The sequence below is a fragment of the Mustela lutreola genome, chromosome 8 (genome assembly GCF_030435805.1).
Source record: "Mustela lutreola isolate mMusLut2 chromosome 8, mMusLut2.pri, whole genome shotgun sequence".
NCBI lineage: Eukaryota > Metazoa > Chordata > Mammalia > Carnivora > Mustelidae > Mustela > Mustela lutreola.
The window spans coordinates 25,854,465-25,876,579 of record NC_081297.1 but is presented as its reverse complement, the minus strand read 5'-3'; the positions used below and the strand labels follow the sequence as shown (position 1 = coordinate 25,876,579).

General features: G+C 43.3%; 1 protein-coding gene across 3 annotated transcripts in view; it reads right to left on the bottom strand.

The window, feature by feature from the left end:
* Positions 1-21,582, bottom strand: part of NMT2 (N-myristoyltransferase 2) — a 67,411-nt gene extending 45,829 nt beyond the window's left edge. Inside the window, exon 1 of one of the 3 annotated variants that reach the window (XM_059184068.1) lies at positions 21,395-21,582. In XM_059184068.1, the coding sequence (XP_059040051.1) occupies positions 21,395-21,504 (110 nt within the window). In that variant the 5' untranslated portion in view covers positions 21,505-21,582. The remainder of the gene's footprint in view (positions 1-21,394) is intronic. The other 2 variants (XM_059184066.1, XM_059184067.1) reach the window with 2 other exon arrangements.
* Between the last annotated feature and the right edge of the window lie 533 nt (positions 21,583-22,115).

Sequence of the window (22,115 nt, the reverse complement as noted above, 5' to 3'; positions counted from 1 at the left end):
TCTCACCCAATCCCAAGGTCATAAAGGGACTCCTCTTTCTGTCGGTTAGTAGGTACTAAAATCAGAAACTTCTCAATTCTAAAATGGACAAATCATTCCTCTGTAAAGTCAAAATATGTAAGGTAACTTCCATAGTGAAAAAAACTGTCAAAGAACAGTCCTTCAGACAGAGACTCATAGTTCCCTAGTCCTGGTCCTAAAACAGAAAGTAGTGTACATTTTTGGAGACACATGGAGACCCTGCCAAATGGTACCCCAGTGGTCTAAAAACAGTAATGTATTCCCACCCCAAAATGAGTGGTTTATTTTCATCAGATTTGAGCAGAATCAAATTTGGACTATTGTGATGTTTACATTTAAAATCATCTGTGGCTAAAGACAACCATAAATATGTGACTAGCAACTGGGCTTAAACAAACACATGAGAGCCACACAGCAGAGCTGGAAATATGCCGTGGGCAAGTATGGTTTCGTGAATTCTCTGATTTGGGAGGGCAAGTGTTTCAGGCTTTCCTCCCTCAACGCTCCCATGGCTGGCACATTGTGAAACAGTGAGCTTGCTGAACTGTGGTGGTGTGGTTTATGCCTGTGTGGTGTCAGTGTTGGGGGGGGGGGGGCAGACAAAAGCTATTCACATTTGTACCCCCAAGGTCTGTAGTGCTTTAATGCCTGACACTAGCAAATTTTTATTTCAAATGCTTGTTGAATGAATGAGTGAATAATTCTCTTGAGATCACTGGCTCTTGAGATAACTCCAGTCACCTATTGCCAGGTGGCAGAACACTTCTGAAAGCTACAATTCTCCTTATGTGCGGGGTAAACTTACTACGGCCTAGTATCACGTTTTTACTGTGCATCTACTATGTGCTCAATAGTGTGTTGGGCACAGGGGTGAGTTGGGGGAGGGGAATGGTGGTAACTAAAGTCATTAGGGACATGCCCTAGGCTTCATAACCCATACTCCTGTCCTGCCTCATTCTTTTACTGCCACTGGTTATGGCTTTTCTAGAAACCACCTGGGAGCCCAGGATTTTACAGCTCTTCCATCCAATACACCTAGTTTAAAATATCTCCAAATTTCTAAGAAGCTTTCATCCAGAGGGATACAAACTGGTAATTTATGACTGGCATGGATGCCTACCCAAATGGACAGAAAGGAAGAATCAGGACCAACAAAGAATCCAGATATTTTGGTTCTGTGCCTATCAATGATTTTTTTTTTTTTCTAAAAAAGATAAACAAACTTGGGGCACCTGGGTGGCTTAGTGGGTTAAGGCCTCTGCCTTTGGCTCAGGTCATGATCCCAGGGTCCTGGGATCGAGTCCCACATCGGGCTCTCTGCTCAGCAGGGAGCCTGCTTCCTCCTCTCTCTGCCTGCCTCTCTGCCTACCTGTGATCTCTGTCAAATAAATAAATAAAATCTTAAAAAAAAAAAGATAAACTCATGGAAACTGAAGTTGATACAGAGACAAAAAGTAAATAAAAACACCAGATTATTTCACCAAAATTTCCTTAAATATGCCTACATCATGGATTCCATAACTTCTCAGACACTTATACAATCAAATTTTCTGTTAATTTGTATTTTGGGGTCTGGTATTACATACCACAACTTCCTCCACTTCCCAATACCATCTTGTTAAAATTATACTATCTTATTTGGTTATGATGGAGAAACTGTTAACTCTAGTGCTCAAGGGTTTTGTTGTTGTTTTGTTTTTCCCCCTTTGCTCTCATGGGCACTCAATTAGCCATCGCCTCCTCCAAACTCCCAGATATACCTGATCGTATTTCCACATTGAAAAGAAGCAGAAATCCCCCAGGACTGAATGAGGCTTCTCCCAGAAGCCTCCAGTGTACGACTTGGCACATGAGATAATGGTAAATGAGAACACATGGTAAATGAGAACTGACAGGTGGACTTCACACTTGTGGGGATAAGAGTAATCACAAAAGGTAATAAAAGTGTTGGCAAGCATGTAGAGAAATCATACCCCTCGTACACTGCCAGCAGAAACGCAAAATAGTGTAGGTGCTTTGGAAAACAGTTGGGCAGCTCCTCAAAATGCTAACCATTAAAGCTACCATGCCACTCAGCAATTCCACTCCAAGGTATATCCCCAGGAGAAGCAAATACATAGATCCATCTAGAAGCCTGCACACACAGGTTCCCAGACGCATCATTTTATAACAGCCAAAAAGCAGAAGCCACCCAAATGCCCACCAACGGATACGCAAATAAAGAAGATGTGTCATATCCGTACCATGGTGTAGGACTAAGCAACAAAAGATGAAGTCCTGACCCACGCTACAACATGGATGAACCCTGAAACCATCAGGCGAAATAAAAGAACCCAATCACTAAAGACCATTTACTATAGGACTCCCTTTACACAAAATGTCCAGAGCAGGGAAGTCTACGGAGACAGAAAATAAACTAGTGTTTGTCAGGTGCTGGGAAAATGAAGAGCACTGGGGGCCAGTGCTAAGGGACCCAGGGTTTCCTTTGGGGGTGATGAAATGTCCTAGAATTGATTGTGGGGTGTTTGTACAACTCTGTGAAAATACTACATGCCACAGAATTGCACACATTAAATGGGTGAATTGTAGAGTATGTGGACTGTAGGTCAAAAAAGCTGTTAAAACACTGGCAAGTCCAACTCCTGTCCCTGGGGGTGGCAGGATGATGTCCAGGCCTTTGCAGACCAAGAGCTGGTGATGGTGGCCTGCCTCCTGCAGATCAGGAGGAGTGGATGACACACAGAGATGTCACAGCCCCAAGGTAATACAGATGCTGTTGGGCCTTGGGATAATAAAGAAAAATCCCTGCCCTTGAAGACTCTTCTTGAAAATCCAATGAAGAATAACTGATTCAGACCCTTGGGACTCAAAAGTAAATCCTGAACCACAGGTTAGCTATGGAACTCACACAGCCCTCTTATAAAGATCTCTTGGTTCTTAAAGAACAGAAGTTGTAACTTCCTACTTCCCCCCAGAATTTCATACGAAAGATTCATAGCAGAAAGCCACTCAGTTTTCCTACCCCAGGAAGGACAGGTAATTCTGTCTGTGCCCACCGAGAATCTCTGGCGTATTCAAACCCCATTTATCTTAGAAGGTTAACCAATAAACTCCTTCTCAGCCATGGAAATGGCAAATATTTAATATATACATGCAGCAACTCTGTTCAAAGACATATTCCAAGATTCTATAGACGGGACTATAGCCAAGCAAACATTCTGCAGATGCTCCAGGATAAACAAGTGGGGTAGAGATTGCTAGCTGACTACAAAATCCATCTTCCCTTTCTTTCCAGGCTCACAACCAGACTACGTTTTCCAGCTCACTCACCATCAGATATGGCCATGTGACTAAGGTCTAGCCAGGGGATGGGAGTGGGAGTGAGGTCTGCCACTTCCTGCTGGCCCAGAGACTCTCTTGGGTGTTCTTCCCACTCCTTCCCACGTGATGGGATGCAGACGTAGGATGAGACAACAGAGAATGGGAGAAGACTAGGCTCTGACTGATAGAATGAAGGAAAAGATTCTTGCACCCATGCAAACACCTTCATGTGGCTGTTATATATGACATAAGAAGAAGTTTTCATTCCATTGAGCAAACTGCACATTAGAGCCTACCTGATACAGCAGTTTACCCTATCGTAACTAATACATTAATATTAAGGACATCAAAATAATTCAATTTAGGGTATGTGAATCCCCAAAAAAACAATTTTAGATTTCACAGGATTTCACCAGAGATTACTTAGTTCCTCCCCACAAAAACTCTTAATGGTTTGATGTTTCAATTATTTTATAAATTTTTCCCCTTGATTTACTATTTCTGCATAGAAAATGATGGGATTATAGATAAGCTTTGTTATATTTTCACGTATTTTCTAAAGTGTCTATAATAATTACAGTGCCTAAAATCGTTAAGAACAAAGACTCCAGGGGCGCCTGGGTGGCTTGGTGGGTTAAGCCTCTGCCTTCGGCTCGACTCAAGATCTCAGAGTTCTGGGATCAAGTCCCACATAGGGCTCTTTGCTCAGCGGGGAGCCTGCTTCCTCCTCTCTCTCTCTCTCTGTCTACTGATCTGCCTACTTGCGATCTCTGTCAAATAAATAAATAAAATCTTAAAGAAAGAAAGAAACAGAGACTCCAGAAGAAGGTTTAAGATGGCGGCATAAAAAGATACTGAGCTCACCTCCTCCCACAAAGACAACACATCTACACCTATATACAGAAAGGGACCTAGAAACCAGATGAACAGAGCACCACAACAGAAATGCCACCATTCCTGGGTAGATAGAAGAGGTAGAGATATGGTCTCACTGAGGGGAGAAAAAAAAACCACTACCACACCCCAGCCATGGAATTCCAATCAGGAAGGGCCCTAGCTATAAGAAAATTTTCCCTAAGGAGCAAGAGATTTGAGCTCCAAACCAGGCAAGCCAATACTTAGATCCTGCATAGGAGAGATGCGCCCCTAAAATACCTGGCTTTGAAAACCAATGGGGAGTACATTCAAGAAAACTACAGAGTTGTAGGGAAAGGAAAGCCCCTCCTAAAGGGCTTGCACACAGACTCCCTAGACCTGGAAATGAGTGCAAAGCTCCATAGATTTATAGGAGCTACATAGATTATAGGTAAAGGAGACCCATTTACTAATCTGGAGTGCCTCCCAGATAGGCAGGAGGCACCTGGGCCTCTCTCCAAGGACTGAGACACTGGTGTCAGCAATTTCTGCACTTATTTGGCCATGCTGATCCTGGCAATAGCAGGTGCCATTTTGGAATTGTTCCTCTAGACTGCTAAAGCCAGGAGGCATGTTCTGCTAAGAGTCTGGCACAACCCTGTTCCTCCTTGAACCCCAGAGCAGACAGGCTGATAACCCTGCCAACTAGCACATCCACAGCAGTCTGGGCAGGGCCTCACAGCCCACTAGGCTGGGGATGAGTCTTGCTCAGCAGCAAGCCCCTACCAGTGGAATCCCAGCCACAATATAGGGGTGATGCCCAGTGGTCTTGAGAGAAAACTGGGTGAACACAGTGAGAACTTCAGCAAAGAGACATAATACAAAATTAAAAGACAACAGTCAGAGTGGAAGACTACAGTTAACTGAAACGAAAAATACACCAGAGGGAATCAACAGCAGGTGAGAGGCTGCAGAACAGATCTGCGAACTGGAAGACAGGGTAGTGGAAATCACCCAAACTGAACAGCAAGAAGAAAAAAGAATTTTGAAAAAAGAAGATAGTTTAAGGGACCTCTAGGACAACATCAGGCATACTAACATTTACATTATAGAGGTCCCAGAAGAGGGTGGAGGGAAAGCGACAAAATACTTATATGAAAAATAACAGCTGAAAACTTCCCTAATCTGCAAATGGAAACAGATATTGAGGTCCAGGAAGCACAGATAGTTCCAAAAACAGATAATCCCAAGGAGATCCACAATAAGACACATTATATTTAACATGTCAAAAATTAAAGAGAGAATCTTAAAAGCAACAGACACAAATCAACGAGTCACATAGAGTCCCATAAGACTGTTAACTCATTTTTTGACAAACATTGCAGGCCGGAGGGAGTAGCACAATATTTAAAGTGCTGAAAGGAAAAAACTTAACAACCAATACTCTACTAGCAAGATTATCATTCAGAATTAAAGGGAAGATAAAGGGTTTCCCAGAGAAGGAAAAGCTAAAGGGGTTCATCACCACAGCTTTGTAAGAAATATTAAAGGGGGGCGCCTGGGTGGGTCAGTGGGTTAAAGCCTCTGCCTTCGGCTCAGGTCATGATCTCAGGGTCCTGGGATCAAGCACTGTGTCGCGCTCTATGTTCAGCAGGGAGCCTGCTTCCCTTCCTCTCTCTCTGCCTGCCTCTCTGCCTACTTGTGATCTCTGTCCATCAAATGAATAAATAAAATCTTTAAAAAAATAAAAAAGAAATATTAAAGGGACTTCTTAAAGGAGAGAAAAAAAAAAGCCAAAACTAGAAATAGAAAAATATATGAAAGAAAAAAAAATCTCACAGGTAAAGACATGCATATACAGAAGCCAGAAGGTAGTGAATCAATCACTTACAAAGCTAGTCTGAAGATTAAAAGACAAAAGCCATAAAATTAATTATATCTACAATGATTAATTAAGAAATTCACGAATTAAAAGATGTGAAAAATGATATCAAAAACATAAAATAAGGGAGTTAAAATGTAGAATGCATCTAAACTTAAGCACCAACTTAAAACTGCTATATACATAGTTTGTTATATATGAACCTCACAGTAACCACAAACCAAAACCTATCTAATAAAAATGCAAAAAATAAAGAGAAAGGAATCCAACCACAAAAGAAAGATCACAAAGAAGAGAGCAAGAAAAGAAACAAACAAGAACTACAAAAACAACCAGAAAACAGTAAACAAAACAGCAATAGATACATACCTATTGGTAATTACTTGAGATGTAAATGGTCTAAATGCTACAGGAAAAAAGACACAGGGTGACAGAAGAGGTAAAAAAAAAAAAAAAGACCCATCTGCATGCTCCCTACAAGAGACTTACTTACAGACTGAAAGTGAAGGGATGGGAAAAGATAGTCCATGCAAACAAAAATGAAAATAAAGCTGGGCTAGCAACACTGATTATCAGACAAAATATACTTTAAATCAAAGTCTGCCACACGAGACAAAGAAGGCCATTACATAATGATAAAAGGATCAATCCAACAAAAAGATGTAACACTTGTAAATACCTATGCACCCAATACTGGAGCACCTAAATACACAAAGTAAGTATTAACGGGCATAAAGGGAGAACTGTCAGTAATACAATAATAGTAGGGAACTTTAACACTCCACTTAGATCACCCAGACACAAAACTAAAAAGGACAGTGGCCTTAAACCACACGTTAGACCAGATGGACTTAATGGATATATACAGAACATTCCATCCAAAAACAGAATACACATTCTTCCAGGGGTGTAAAACCTCCAGCTCTGTTTTTGCTCAAGACTACTTTGAATATCTGGGGTCTTTTGCGGTCCATACAAATTTTAGGACTATTTGTTCTAGTTCTGTGAAAAATACCACTGGAGGGTAAAAATGCCATTGGTATTTTGATAGGGATTGTGTTGAATCTGTAGACTGCTTTGGGCAATATGGACATTTTAACAATATTAATTCTTCCAATCCATGAGCATGGTGTATCTTTTTATTTATTTGTGTCCTCTTCCATCTTCTTCATTCAGGTCTTAGAGTTTTCAGAGTATAGATCTTTCGCCTTCTTGGCTAAACTTACTCCTAGGTATCTTGTTCTTTCTCTATGGAATATTACTCGGACATAAAAAATAATGAAATTCGTGCCACTTGTGATAACATAGATAGACCTGGAGGGTATAAATTAAGTGAAATTAGTCAGACAAAGACAAGTACTGTATGCTTTATATATGGAGCCTAAAAAACAAAACAAATGGGACGCGTGGATGGCTCAGTGGGTTAAATAAAGCCTTTGGCTCAGGTCATGATGCCGGGGTCCTGAGATCAAGCCCCGCATCGGGCTCTCTGCTCAGCGGGGAGACTGCTTCTTCCTCTATCTGCCTGCCTCTCTGCCTACTTGTGATCTCTGTCAAATAAATTAATAAAATCTTTAAACAACAACAACAACAAAAATCAAACAAACAAAATACAGAGAGAATAAGCTCATGGTTACCGGGTTGGGGGGATGGACAATCTTCCAGTTATAAATAAGGCACAAGGATATAATGTACAGCACAGAGAATATAGTCAATTATATCAAATGGCAACTATATTTATTGTGGTGACCATTTTTTGTTGTTTTTTTTTTTTTAAAGATATTTTATTTATTTATTTGTGAGAGAGAGACTAAGCAAGAGAGCATTAGCAAAAGCAGGGGGAATGGCAGAGAGAGGGAGAAGCAGCCACCCTCCTGAACAAGAAGCCCAATACAAGACTCAATCCCCGGGCCCTGGGATCAAGACCTGAGAAGAAGGCAGATGCTTAACTGAGTTACCCAGGCGTCCCACAGTGACCATTTTGTAATATATTTAAATACTGAATCATTATGTTGAATGTGAACTAATCTTCAATTTAAAAAAAGGAATAAATAGGGGCGACCTCAAAAGTGCAACTACAAATAAAAAGCAGTAACTTGACTATATCAAAGTTAAACATTTTGTGGCAAACTGATTATAAATATTTTAAACTACAGAATGAGGCAAGATATTCATAAAACACATGATAAAATACTATTAATAGTCAGAATACACAAAAACTTGTTCCCCCTTTGCACTGTATCTCCAATACAGGATAGGGAGATAACATAACACCCTGGCCAGGAATGCAGGCATTAGCCAGGGTCTGGTTTTGACTTCTGGCTCCACTACTTCCTAGCTGTGTGACTTGGAATGTATTATTTTAACCTGTCTGTGCTTCAGGTTCCACAGCTATAAAAGGATAGAGTTTTTAGTAGAAACTAATAGAAAAATTGCGAGGACAAAACCAATTACTACACGTAAGAACTTAGTACAGTAGCTGGCACATAGAAATCACTCAATCTATGTTAGCTATTAACGTGATTGCCCTGCCTCGCCTTTTCTCTTAACCTACTGGTAGCTAAAATTGTGTTACGTATTTATTTCTCTTCCTCTAGTCAGGGCCTCAGGTCCATAAAACAGCATTTCCCTTTGTATTCTTAGCATTTAAAACAGTGTCTGCTATACCAAAGGTCCTCAATAAATATTTGCTGGGTGAATGTGAAATCAATAAAACAAATCAATACGAAAAAGACAAAAGACTGACAGAAGAATGGGCGGTGAAGGAGTGCCGCTCAAAAGCGTAATCTCTAACAGCTAAGAGAGTCTTAACAAGATGCTCTACCTCATGGCTGAACGGGATCTGAAAAGAAAACCACCTCGGATTCTACTCTTAATCGGCTGATTTGTCGAACATCTGTAAGTCTGATGAAATCAGAAGTGTGGGAGGGAAAGGAACTCCCGGACGCCTGACCGGGCCGCTGGGGAGAACAATCAGGAAGGAGCCGCCATCACTGCCCGCGTGGCAGCAAGGTGGCACCCTGAATGCACTAAGTGCTGTGCCAACCAAGCACTTCACACAGGTCAGCCCTGGAAGGCAAGTGCTATAGGGACTGCTGTTCTCATTTTATCGAAGAGAAAACGGAAATACAGAGCGGTTCTGGCCCTGGCTGGGAGCCACCGGGTAAGGAGTGGCCAAGCCAGGACTCGGGCCATGGCTACACAAGATGGCTGCTCGTCAGCGCCTCTCCACAGACCAGACGTCTTTTGAGATATATGTTGGCAATATTTGGCTCCTCTTGGGTCATGTGCCTATTCATGATCTCCGGACAGGTTTCATCAGCCTAACTGTTTTTGAACGAGTGTGTTATGGTGGGATGCCACATCCCTTTACGAGATGGAACGGCACTACAAGGGACAAACTCTGTGCCGAGGTTTTGATACAGTTTATGAACAACAGGAAAGGGGACGCAAAGATGCTTCACAGTGCCCTGCGGACAGGAGACGATTCACACTGGCAGCTGCGGGAAGTTGGCCATGGCAGAGGCAGGTGCTCCGGGGGCATGGGCTGCATGCATCTCTCCTCGTGCTGGATCCGGGCACCCAGCGTTCAATCACGGATTTGACCTACACTTCAGGTTCGAGAGGCAGTCTATTGTCAGTAGCTCAGTCAGTGCAATTCCAGCAATGACTTCTTCACCCATTTTCTCCCCAAGTGGAACCTGCAGTCCAGAGCGGGAAGCCACCCTTCCAGATGTCATCATCTAGCTCTGTGATGGCCCGACCTAAAGTAAGATTTCAGCCACCTCACCAGTTGGGTGGCTTCATCCCTTTCCCAGCACATTCCTCACCTTAGAGGGTTAACACAGGAAATCCAAGTCAGTGGTTCTCCAGATGATCTCTGACCAAGCATAAGTCACAGACAAGCTTTTGAAAAGCTCAGAGTTCAAAGATGCTCCCAAGTTTATGACCAGTGAAGGTCAGAGATCATTATAAAGGTCAGCCAAGGAGGCTGGCAGCTGCAGCGACTGAGATCATAATGCTGGGCGGAGGTCATGGTGGGACTGGCCAACAATTTCAGTATTTACACCAGTGTTAGAGGCAGAGGGTGGCTAGCTCTGGGCAGTAGTTTCTGCAAGCCCTAGATTCAACCCAGGCCTAGCTGGACTAGAAGAACTTGGATGACTCCCTTTGCTAGGTTCTGATCAATCAATCCCCCCTTTTCAGATACTTGGTTGCTTGCAAGTTCTCAGTAATTTCAACTCTTACCATAAAGTCATTGTGGGAAACTGTGTCCTACCTCTTTAGCCTTCTCTTTCCAGAATCATTTCAGTATTATCAAACAATTTCAGAGTATACTTCCCATAAAACCCAATTCTGATAGGAGTTAATGTTAATTACAATAAAATTTTATCAATATGCTTTGGCTAGAAACTAGCTTAGCATGAATTACAGTTTGTGAAATTAAGATTTGTCTTTGCAGATAGTCCACGATCAGAATAAAGGAGGAAATGTTTAAAACGTAAATGAAAATTTTAAATGCATCTTTAAGTTCATTATATATAATTAAAAGACAAAGTACAAGTTGTTCAGATATTCAACGAACAAGTTTCTCTTAAAGGCTTACTTCTTTGCCTGTTAGGCAAAACTGTTCCTGAAGATGAAATGATGAATACAAGTAGAAAAAAAATTTTTTTAAAGGTTTGAGGGAGTTGGCAGAGTATACCCTTCAAGAGAGTCCAAATTAGAGAAAAATCGCCTATTTCCTATAGTTTTCTCTCACCCGTGCCCACAATGTTTTTCTGACTGAAATACACTAGCTCCTACTCACACAACTTTTCTCATTTCTGGGCCTTTGAGAGGCAAATAGTAGTTAACAAGTCAAAAATAAATCTTTTGTCTGGCTGAGATTCACTTCAATAATGGATTCTCATTGCTAGCGTCAACCAAGAATCCACATGCTTTTCAAATGATATTCCTATTTCTAAATTTCCTTACATAATCAAAGTTTCATTCTCTACTTCCCCTTTTCTATATCCCAATGCTGATCATGCAACCAAGTCAAATCTCCCATTAGAGGAACATTCCATAAGTACGTGAAATCCTTTTGGTGACAAGAGTATGGCAAAATATTATGTTCTTCTCCTTCAGAAAAATCCCATGAAGAAGTGAGGGGCAACATCTGTATGGTATGGGGGAAACACCACCATTGTTGGAGTGATGAGGCTGCCACAGCAAAGGTCATCAGTCATCACCTGGAATACCAAACATGAACTTGGATAGAAGGACATGACCTCAAACACAGAAGGATAGAGGGTAGCTAAACAGTCCACTTTGGGATGGTAGAGGAAAGAAATAAGGAATTTTTTTAAAAACACAGAAACCACCCCAGAGCTCAGAGAAATTAAACTGAGGGTGAGTGATGGAAGTTTCTTGATCCCTGGTTTAATACTGATTTCAATATACTGCACAGCCTCCCTAAAACTTATTAGCATAAAAAAATTCTAAAATATTTGTTATGAAATATTTTAGAGAAGTGATATACACACAAGTATATTAATTTCAGCACGGTTTACTAGCACAGAATAGGGGACAGGTTATTAAAGAAAATGGTACAGCCAGTCAATGAAATAACATACAGTCTTTTAGAAAATGAGGTTGGTCTGGGGGCATCTGGGTGGCCCAGTCACTTAAGCATCCACCTTTGGTTCAGGTCATGATCCCAGAGCACCACATCATGCTCCCCGCTCAGCAAGGAGACTGCCTCTCCCTCTGCCTGCCTCTCATGCTCTTTCACTTTCTCTCTCTCTCAAATAAATAAATAAAATCTTTTTTTAAAAAATGAGTTTGACGGGGCACCTGGGTGGCTCAGTGGGTTAAGCCGCTGCCTTCGGCTCAGGTCATGATCTCAGGGTCCTGGGATCGAGTCCCGCATCGGGCTCTCTGCTCAGCAGGGAGCCTGCTTCCTCCTCTCTCTCTCTGCCTGCCTCTCTGCCTACTTGTGATCTCTCTCTGTCAAATAAATAACTAAAATCTTTAAAAAAAAAAAAAATGAGTTTGATCTTTAAAAAAAAAAGGGGGGGGGGCGCCTGGGTGGCTCAGTGGGTTAGGCCGCTGCCTTCGGCTTGGGTCACCATCTCAGGGTCCTGGGCTCGAGTCCCGCGTCGGGCTCTCTGGTCAGCACGGAGTCTGCTTCCCTCTCTCTCTCTCTGCCTGCCTCTCCGTCTACTTGTGATTTCTCTCTGTCAAATAAATAAATAAAATCTTTAAAAAAAAAAAATGAGTTTGGTCTATGTGGCCTGATATACATACTGATTTCAGTACCAGCACAAGCATACGCAAGGGGGGCACACATATGTGTGCACACCTTATCCTTCACTGCTGGAAGGACAGGCCACCACCTGGCAACAGTGGCTGCTCCTGAAGAGGGGTAAGTAGTAAGAGAGAGAGTAAGTGTCAATTCTCACTGGATACCCCTTTATGCCTTCTGAATGTTGTAACCTTATGCTCATTCTACCGACTCAAAATATTTTTTAATCTAAAAAACTAAGGTGGATACAGAGCCAAAGCTAAGATACAGAGGTTATATTAGTTAGCATACAGGTCAGGGCCCCGGGGGGTGGGAGTGTTATGTCCCAAATAAGAGAGCATCCGACATAGGAGCTCACTTCGCTCTCCTGAATCTCTGCTTGCCCCCAAAAGTAAGTTCCAGAAGACGGGCCAGGCTCTCTCCTTTGCTCACTGCCATCCGCAGGATGTCTGCTGGGTTCAGCTGGTCCAAGGCAATTTTTGTACCACATGCATATCCTGGCCAGTGGAAGGGGGGAGGGAAACACAAGGTGGCAGGAAAGGACGGCGTTGCTCTGGATGATGGGGCCCACCTGCAGCCTCGGCACGAGAGCCCGACAGCAGACGGCGTAGATTATGAGTCTCCACAGAGCCCTGGGATGGTCTCAGAGAGGGCTAGGATGTTCATGGCACATCAAACGACAGGAATTTCCAGGACAACGGAAAGCGTATATTTGCTTTTTGTAAATACATGTGAATAGGAAAATGTATATATGTACACATGAATTATATATATGAAATACATGAATATATGAATACACCAAGGCATTGCTTGATGATACATTCTGACATTCTACATTAAAAATGATGTGCTGGGGCACCTGGGTGGCTCAGTCGTTAAGCGTCTGCCTTCAGCTCAGGTCATGATCGCAGGGTCCAGGGATCAAGCCCCGCATCAGGCTCCCTGCTCGGCAGGAAGCTGGCTTCTCCCTGTGCCACTCTCCCTGCTTGTGTTCCCTCTCTCAATGTACCTCTCTCTGTCAAATAAGTAAATAAAATCTTTAAAAAAACAAAATAAAAATGATGTGCTTTTGCAAAAAAAATTTTTTAAAAACTTCATTTGCAAAAACAAAAAAGAACTCTACTTTCATTGGTTCTTTCTTCAGTTTCTATAAAATGTTAATAAACACCCAAAGAATAGTAATGAACAAGTATCCCTACATTCCTCCCCCCTCCCCAAAAAAAACCCAAATGAAGAGACTATGGAAAATTATAATATTAACTGAATCACCATCTTTCTCAGGAATGTACTACATGAACTTGAACACTGAATGAACTCAGCCGTGGGAAGAAAAGAGCTCGTATTTCCCTGGTGTGTGCGTGTGTGTGTTGAAGCCAGTTAACAGAAAGGCAATGTGCTAACAAAAGAGAAAGTGTAAAGTTCAAATCCCAACTTGGTTTGGGACACCCCCTGCCAGGTGATCTGTGCAGTGGATTTTCTCCTGCCTCTTGGGGAGCTTGATGGGCCCTGACTTATAGGAATTCAAAACACCCACAAAAGCACAACCCACTTCAGCGCCAGAGGCTGGGCTGTGGAGCTGGGGAACCAGAAGGCTCACGTGGATTCCTCCAGCAGCGCTATCCTCCTGAAATGCTCAACACTGGATTCCTGAACCCATTTTGCTTCCAAATGGCCAAGAGGCCATGAAGACTTGACTGACTGCAGTCCTGGGAGGTGGAGGGCACCAGGGGAAGGAGGCCACACTGGGGCCGCTGTAGAACTTGGTCTAGAATGGGGACTAGACTGCCAAGAAATAGGCATGGAAGAAAAAAGATCTCACTGCAAAATAGTGATGCTATCATTAAAATCAATCCTTGAACAGACCTGAAGAGAAATTCAAGAGTGCTCTCTGTAATCAAGTTGCAGTATTTTTTTAAACAAGGAAATGTATTCGTTTCTTTTTAAAGAAAGACATTTCCTGCACTCATTACACTGGTGAATTCCGACTCTAGAGGTACTCAAGTTGGTCATCTCTGACTTAAAAGGAGAGGAGCTTGAAACACTATCAGACAAATCACTTTTTCCTGATTTATGGTTCCCGCAGTTTAGTGCAGGGCTGAGCGTTTACAGTCAGGTGGCAAGAGGTCCACGACCTAAGTGTGAATCTGAGATGAGGCCTGGACAAGTTTGTAAAGCTTGGAAAAGCACACATCTCCTTATCTGTAGTTGCAAAGGTTCAACGAGGAAAACGTACGTACGAAGTAGCAAGAGCATACTGAAAGTTCAGAAAATTAGCGATTACTTTACCACGCTGGGGTCTATACAGCACAGAAACAAAGTGCGAATCTATAGTCCAAGTCCTTTCAGTTAGAATTAGGGGGAAAAAAACCCATCCTTCACATAGCCCTCCTGCACATGGGGTAAATTTTTTAAATCAGAAATTATGTCAGTGGAGATTCAGAGCCACTGAGACCACTGAACAAATCTTTGTTAAGCCACCACCATGTGCCATGCACCAGAGACGGCAAAGACCGAGCCCACGAGCACGGTCTCCGCGCTCAGTCTGCCTGGAAGCAGACTGGGAGACACACGTCCGTGTCCTGCAGATATGTTTTGAGGTGCTGGCCTTGTCTACTAGCTCCTTCCCTGAGGAAGACCACAGCTCTCCCTGTGGCAGTGAGAGTGATAGGGCCTTTCACAGGGCTCATCACCTTGGACGGAAGCCTTTCTGAAAAAATGACACCGGAACCTCTCACCTTGAACTTGGAGGAGGGGTGGAGGTGGGAAGATGCAGAGAACACCCTACGAGAGAGAACTCCCAAGTACATGTGGGAAGCTGTGGCCTATGCAGGGGCGCGGACACTAACTAAATCCCTTTGCTGAGCAGTGATGTCTGACGTTGACCTGGAAGTTGTCTTCTGCCTTGACGCGATAATCCAGCCTCTCCCCTCATTATTCACAAAACCCTCAGTTGGGGGTGTGCACAGCAGCCTGATATTAGTGGCTTTTGGGGGGCAGGGGATAACAAACAAAATGATCCAGTGTCAAAGGTCTGGGGAGAAAGAGTTAAGGAGTCAAAAGCCAAAAGCGTTCAGAACAGGTGATGGGGAAGCTGGAGGGAACAGGGGCAGCAGGGGACGGTGAAGCTGGAAGCTTCGGTCCCCAAGAAATCTCCATCCCTCCGTCTCAATACTTGAGTACTCTTGAGTACTCTGGTTAGGTATTAAAGAAAAGTATGACTGTAGAATGTAAAAGGATGTGGAAACCCTCAGGCCATAGAGAGACCAGGAGAAAGTCCTAGAAACTTCTAGACTAAAAACAAGTCAAAACACAAAAAAAGACTGAGGTTTCCTGTATAACAAAGAGAAGCAGATTGGCCGAGAGACAGCATCTGCGCCACTAAATGCTAGATGATAACAAAGCATTTGTGGAGTTTGGAGAAAAATGATTATTACAGAATTACCCACATGCCCAGACTATAGTTTATGCACAAGGACAAAAGAAAGGCATCTTCTGATACACAAGAATTCAGAATCATCTGCATATGTTAATTTAAAAATTATGTGAGAAAGTCCTCAAAAAAGGAGGTATGGTTTACAAGGAATAGTGATAAGCAACAAAAACAGGGGAGTCTAATTAGTTTTCAACAATATGGTTATGAATATAATGTAACAGTTAAAAAGAAAGTTTTAATGGGATACAAGGCCAAAAATAAAAGAAGCTACATGGAATTAAAATTTCAGACTATTCCAACAAAACCCAGGACACGTAAAGGAAGAAGTTAAAACATCCTACACGTTTTGTTTTGTTCAATGGTAGAGTATTTTGAATAATGGTTAATTTTTAACATTGACAGAAATACAGATAAAAACATGCTTGCTCAAAATTTAAAGATCATTCCCGGAGGGGGAGGGTGTAGAACTTCTAAACCGCTAGAGGGAAGAAATGAAAAATATTCTGCAAAGACAAGAGAACAATAAAGAGGTATTTTGAGAACCACAAAAGCTTCTAAAAGTCAAAAACAGGATATGATCTGAGCTGTCCAATCTGATACACACTACCCAGAAAGCACTGGTTACATTTAAATTAATTATAATTAAATAAAATTTAAAATTCAGTTCCTTAGTGACCCTAACCACCTTTCATGTAGCTAGTGACCTCTGTCTTGGACATTTCCATACTGCAGAAAGTTCTAGCAGACAACACAAATAGTGAAAAATACAGGATAACAAATGATTCCATGTGAAGTTTGATCTTATTAACGCTAAATATGCACTTTTTTATATATATTAAAATGTTAGTTGGGGCGCCTGGGTGGCTCAGTGGGTTAAGCCGCTGCCTTCGGCTCAGGTCATGATCCCAGGGTCCTGGGATCGAGTCCTGCATAGGGCTCTCTGCTGAGCAGAGAGCCTGCTTTCCTCTCTCTCTCTCTCTCTCTCTCTGCCTGCCTCTCTGCCTACTTGTGATTTCTCTCTGTCAAATAAATAAATAAAATATTAAAAAAAAAATGTTAGTTGATTAAACTGTCAGTAGTGGTTTCTCTAGCAAATAACATGACCAAGGGCCTTCTGCTGCTTACACACTTTATTTCTGAATTTCTAATAAATCGTATTTTACTCTTAAAATGAGTAAAAGTCAGAAATAGATCTTCAAATATGCTAACAAAAAAACTAATCAACTAACCTTTTTCTTGAACTTGGTACAGAATTTGGTTCCAATCCCTGAGTTAACTGAGCAACTGACTCTGACTCATACATATTTACTGTGGACACTTGTGTTAATAAACAATTTCAACACAACAAAGAGTGTGTCCTATACCTAGAAATTTTCCAGAGTTTAGCTAAGTTTCTGGAAAAAAATCTGTCTGGGACCCAAGGGTAGTATCACATTTCAGATGCAAGTCTGAGCAGACATTTGATGATTTCAAACTGTATTTCTTGAACTGAGGGGTTTCCTTGGCCATAAGCTGTTAACATACCTTTCCATTTCGATTTACAGAGCTGATAACAGATCAAATTTCAGAAAGTACAGCTCTGAATAATCCTCGGGAAAAATTCCCACCGCCAGTCTCAACGATACATAGAAAGAAAGAACAATACACTACATGGAGAATAACTTCAGTTTCCCCCCATAATGGGTGCAGGAGAAAAGAAATGTTCTTTGTTGTAGGAATTCCAAAATTTTAATCTTTACCAAACACCAGATCTTTAATTTTTCTAAGGAAAGAAATGCTTTAAAATGTCTCAGAATAACCCTCAAATACTAAAACTATTTCATATCTACCCCAGGGAATAATTTGGTCATTTATCTGCCAACAAGAGCATATTCATATATGCTTATTTTACTCCCTAAGTAAATATTCTTGGTAGCTGCCTCCTATTCCATCACAGTGAATATTGAGGAAAAAGCTCTTAGTGGGAAGGAGATGAAAAACATCAATCTGTCTAGGAATTTTTTTTTTCTTTTTTCCTTTTTTTTTTTTTTTGGGGGGGGTAAAGCTAGAAAAGAGATGATTTGGTGATTTGGTTTTGTGCCAACCTGAACACTAATTTTATTTGGAGCCAATCGTGTGACCCTGCTTCTAACACTGGACAGTAAGTATGCTCCATGTGGAGTGGTCGGCTGAATTCGAGGTAATTACCACTACCCACTGTTATTTTACAAACGGAGAAATGAAGTACAAAACAGGGGCTAGAATGAGAAGATAGTGAGCTGCGGAGATCCTTCAACAATATGCCCCATTCTCAATGGTTACCCAAATCCCTTCCTAAGAAAGAAACAGAAGCCACCCATGTATCAAACTGAGATAAGTATTAAAGATCCTTGAGTATTTATCTAACCTCGAACCCACCTGGGAAAGCTTCAGGAGAAGACACCCTATAGGTAACCACAGCCACCCCCACCAGAACAGAAATCTTCAGCAATCTGGACTACTTCAAATAATTCACACAGAAAGCTGGACTGAAGTTCATTTTTATTTATGTAGAAAGTCTTGCTAAAAATAATAGTTGAAAACTGATTACCTTAGAACTCTGAATTTGCTTGAAAGTTTTCAAGTTCCCTCTAAGCCCTCTACAAGGACCTGGTTACTTCCCCTAATTGTAAGTCACGCATTAAAGGGAGTTATTTAAACAATCCTTCTAGGTAATGGTCTATTACTCTTCTCATTAAGCATAAAACATATGTCATTCACGGACTTGAAGCATTATCCACAAAAATGAATTAGTCCATAAGAAAAATTCTACGAAAATGAAAAAAAAAAGCATATTATGTAATAATGTTTACATTTTGGTGCAAAATAATCTAATTTTGGTATCTTCCTTTTATCTGAGGTTTTAGTTGCAACTTAGTACGTCTAAAATGAGTAGTAAATACATGACAGTTAACCCTTGAACAGGTATTAGGAATTCTGACAGAACAGGGAATCAGAAATCTTTGTGTAACTTTTGATTCCCCCAAGCTTAACTACTAACAGCATAGTGTTGACCAGAAGCCTTACCAATAACATAAACAGTTGATTAACACACACTGTGTATGTTACACATATTATATACTGTATTCTTATAATAAAGTAAGCTAGAGAAAGGAAAATCATAAGGAAAATACATTTATAGAACTGTGCTGCATTATCTGTGGAGAAAATAATCGCATATAATTGGACCCATGCAGTTCAAGCCAGTGTTGTTCAAGGGTCATCTGCATACTCAGTTGTGGGGGTAAATTAATTCCTTCAGGCCACAAGGGTACTATTTAGTAAATTACTGCTTTGTGCCCTTACCTATACCAAGTGGCCTCAAAGCGGTAATTCCTCATTAAAAGGTAAAGTGTTTACCTATGCATTCCTCCAAAGGCTCTTTATTCATCACTTGATTTAAACCAGTAGAGAATGAAAAGGCCGAGGTCAGAAAAGAGACTTTCAACATCAACAAACTGGAGACACGCGAGAAAAAAATCCGGGTTTCTACTGAGCCACATCATCATCAGTACAGAAGCCAAAATAGAACACAATTATCCACAAACTTGGCACATGCCATCTAAATTCAAATCCAAAAAAGCAGTCCAACAAGTGCAGCAACTCGAATTTTTACTGATCTCCTCCTATCTAACACACTACAAAGAAATCCATTCTAGTACTCTCTCCCCACTAGAAGTTTTTATATTATTTGCTCTTGGTTAAAACCCTCAGTCTAACGGTCATCTCTAAATGGTGAGTAACCATGCTAACATATAATATGTGAATGTGTAACACTGAAAATCTCTGTGGAGGACAAAAGATGCCTCTCAGTCTTCTGGAACTTCAAGCAGCCTATGCATGGCAAGGCTTCCTGGGCCAGGCCCCAGATCAATGGAAACACGGTAAGTATTTCTCTGTAACATGAATATTCTGGATTGTGTAAGCAAGGAGGTACAAACCAAGCCTTGATTGAAAAAGAATGAATAATAAACATAAATTACAGTGGAGAAGACAGAAGTCCGGAGTCCCGCCAGAAAGATAATGGGCAGTTATTTGGGAAGTTATTTGAGTAATCCATCATATTTCACCTGGGCCCATTCTAGCACTAATGCGATTGTCTCGAAAGCATACTTATATGTAGTTAGCTACCGCAGGCAAATTTCTATCCCTGCATAGACAGAATTCAGGCTTAGATTTCTGTCGAATTTCGTTTCCTCTTTAAAAAAAAAAAATTCTAGACTTGAATTGTAACATTCGGTACTTGCAGCTGCCACCGAAGTATTATTCACTGCAAAAATATAAAAAGCAACTTGCCAATGGGAGAAACATTTAGTCAGCTTTTCCTTTTCTTAATCTCTTTTAATATTTTATAACACATGAAAGCTCAGTAAAAGTTCCTTTCTTAAACAAATCTTCAAGCAGACGTTAAATAGAATGCAAATGCTTTACACTTTAAATCATCAATCATTTAAAGAATCCTCTCCATGAACTGAATAAATAAGCCATCTGTGACTAAGGACTCCCTATCATGTTTTCAAGCTGACCCACTTCTTCACCAGTCACCATGGTTTGCAAAAATCTCACATCTAAGGGGCAGCAATAAGTGCTCCGTGCCAGCGCATAGTTTGAATCCAACGGGGTAAAAGGGTAATGCAAACACCACCTTTAAGGACACCAGTCTTATTTAAAATGACCACCCTCCCCCCACTCTAAAAACAGAACTTCAATACCCTTAACCGGAAGCATTCTTTTCTCCAAAGGGAAGGCAAATCAAGCCTGCCGGGGGAGAAAAGGGAGCCAGTGAAAAGGGATAAGAAGAAACCTGATCAGGTGCTAAAACGCTTGGTGCATCTGGCTTTGGGAGATCAAACACCCGCTTTGCAAGCAAGATCTGTTCAGATCCCCTAAGCCCGAGCCCAAATCAGCCGGCCCGTCCTGCTTCAGAGAGCTCTGCAGGCACGCGGGGCAGTGACAAATCCGCGCGTCCCCAGGAGCGGCGGGCCCCGGGACCCCCGGCGACCCCAGCCTCGCTCCGCGCGGGCAAGCACAACTTTCCGCAGTTCCCTGCCAACAGCGCAAAAGACCCCGCGCCAATCTAAAACCACTCCCCCCATCAGCTCCTCTTTTTTCTGGAGGTGGTGGCGGCTGGGGGAGGGGTAGGAGGGTCTGGAAGGACTTAAGGAGAGGATGACAAGGAGCGGAGGAGGACGACTTCCCATAAACGCGGCCGCCACAAAGGGACGGGGACCGCGCCTCCCCATCGGTCCCTCCGAGTCGCAAGCCGGCCAGGACGGCGCGTCGCACCCGCGGGCCGAGGCGGAGGCGGGGACGAGCAGGGGCCGGCCGGCCGCGCGGCAGGTGACATCGGCGTCGCCGGTCCTCCCACCGGGGCCCCGCGCCCCGCCGCCCACCTGGGGCCTCGCCTCCGCCGCGCCGCGCGGAAGCCGCGGGAGCCAGACCTCAGCAGGTTGGGGCCCGCCCGCCCCTTCAGAGCTGTCCCGGCCCCGCCCGCGCCCCGGGACCCGGCGTCCCAGCGCAACCCGAGCGGCGCGCTGTCCCCGTGCCCCGAGCCTCCCGCGCCCCGCGCGCCTACCCTTTGGCGTGCTCTGTCTCCTCCTCATTGTCCCCGTCTATCCCGCACGTGTCCTGGTCGTCCAGCTCCAGGCTCTGCTGGCTGGCCGCAGACTCGCTGTCCTCCGCCATCGCGGCGGCGCGGGCTGGGGAGGCGGCGCTCGGGACCGCGGGCGTGGGGGACCCGCGCGGCGGCGGCGCGAGCAGCTCCCCCTAGTGCCGCCCGCCGTCTCCTCAGAGCCAGCAGCCCGGACGCCGCGCCCGCCCGCCGCGCCCGGCCTGGGCCCGCCCACCGCGGCTGGGGCGGGGGCGGGGAGGGGTGGGCGCGACTCGCGGAGCCTGAGGGTGGGGGGAAGGGAGGGGAGGGGAGGGCGAGGAGCGGTGCGGGGTGGTCCCAAGCCGGGTGGCGGGCGCGGGCGCGGGCGCGGGCGCGGGCGCTGGCGCCGAACCCTGGCACCCGAGCCTGCACCGCGCTTCGGCCCGGTGTTGGTCTCTGAATGAGGCCACAGACAATCTCCAAACCTTGGAGTCTTCATTTTGAAACGCAGGGCCGGCCGGCGATTTTACACCTCTACAGGTTAGGAAGCACTTTTAACCATTGCAGGGATCTTTGACTCGAGTAGGCGTGCCAAGGCCCATGATTTCTTAGAAGCCTCCCACACATACACATACTCTCCAAAAATTCCATTGCTTGTATTTCTTTCCAACGCACGGTAAAACCAAAGTCAAAGTCAAAACAGAGT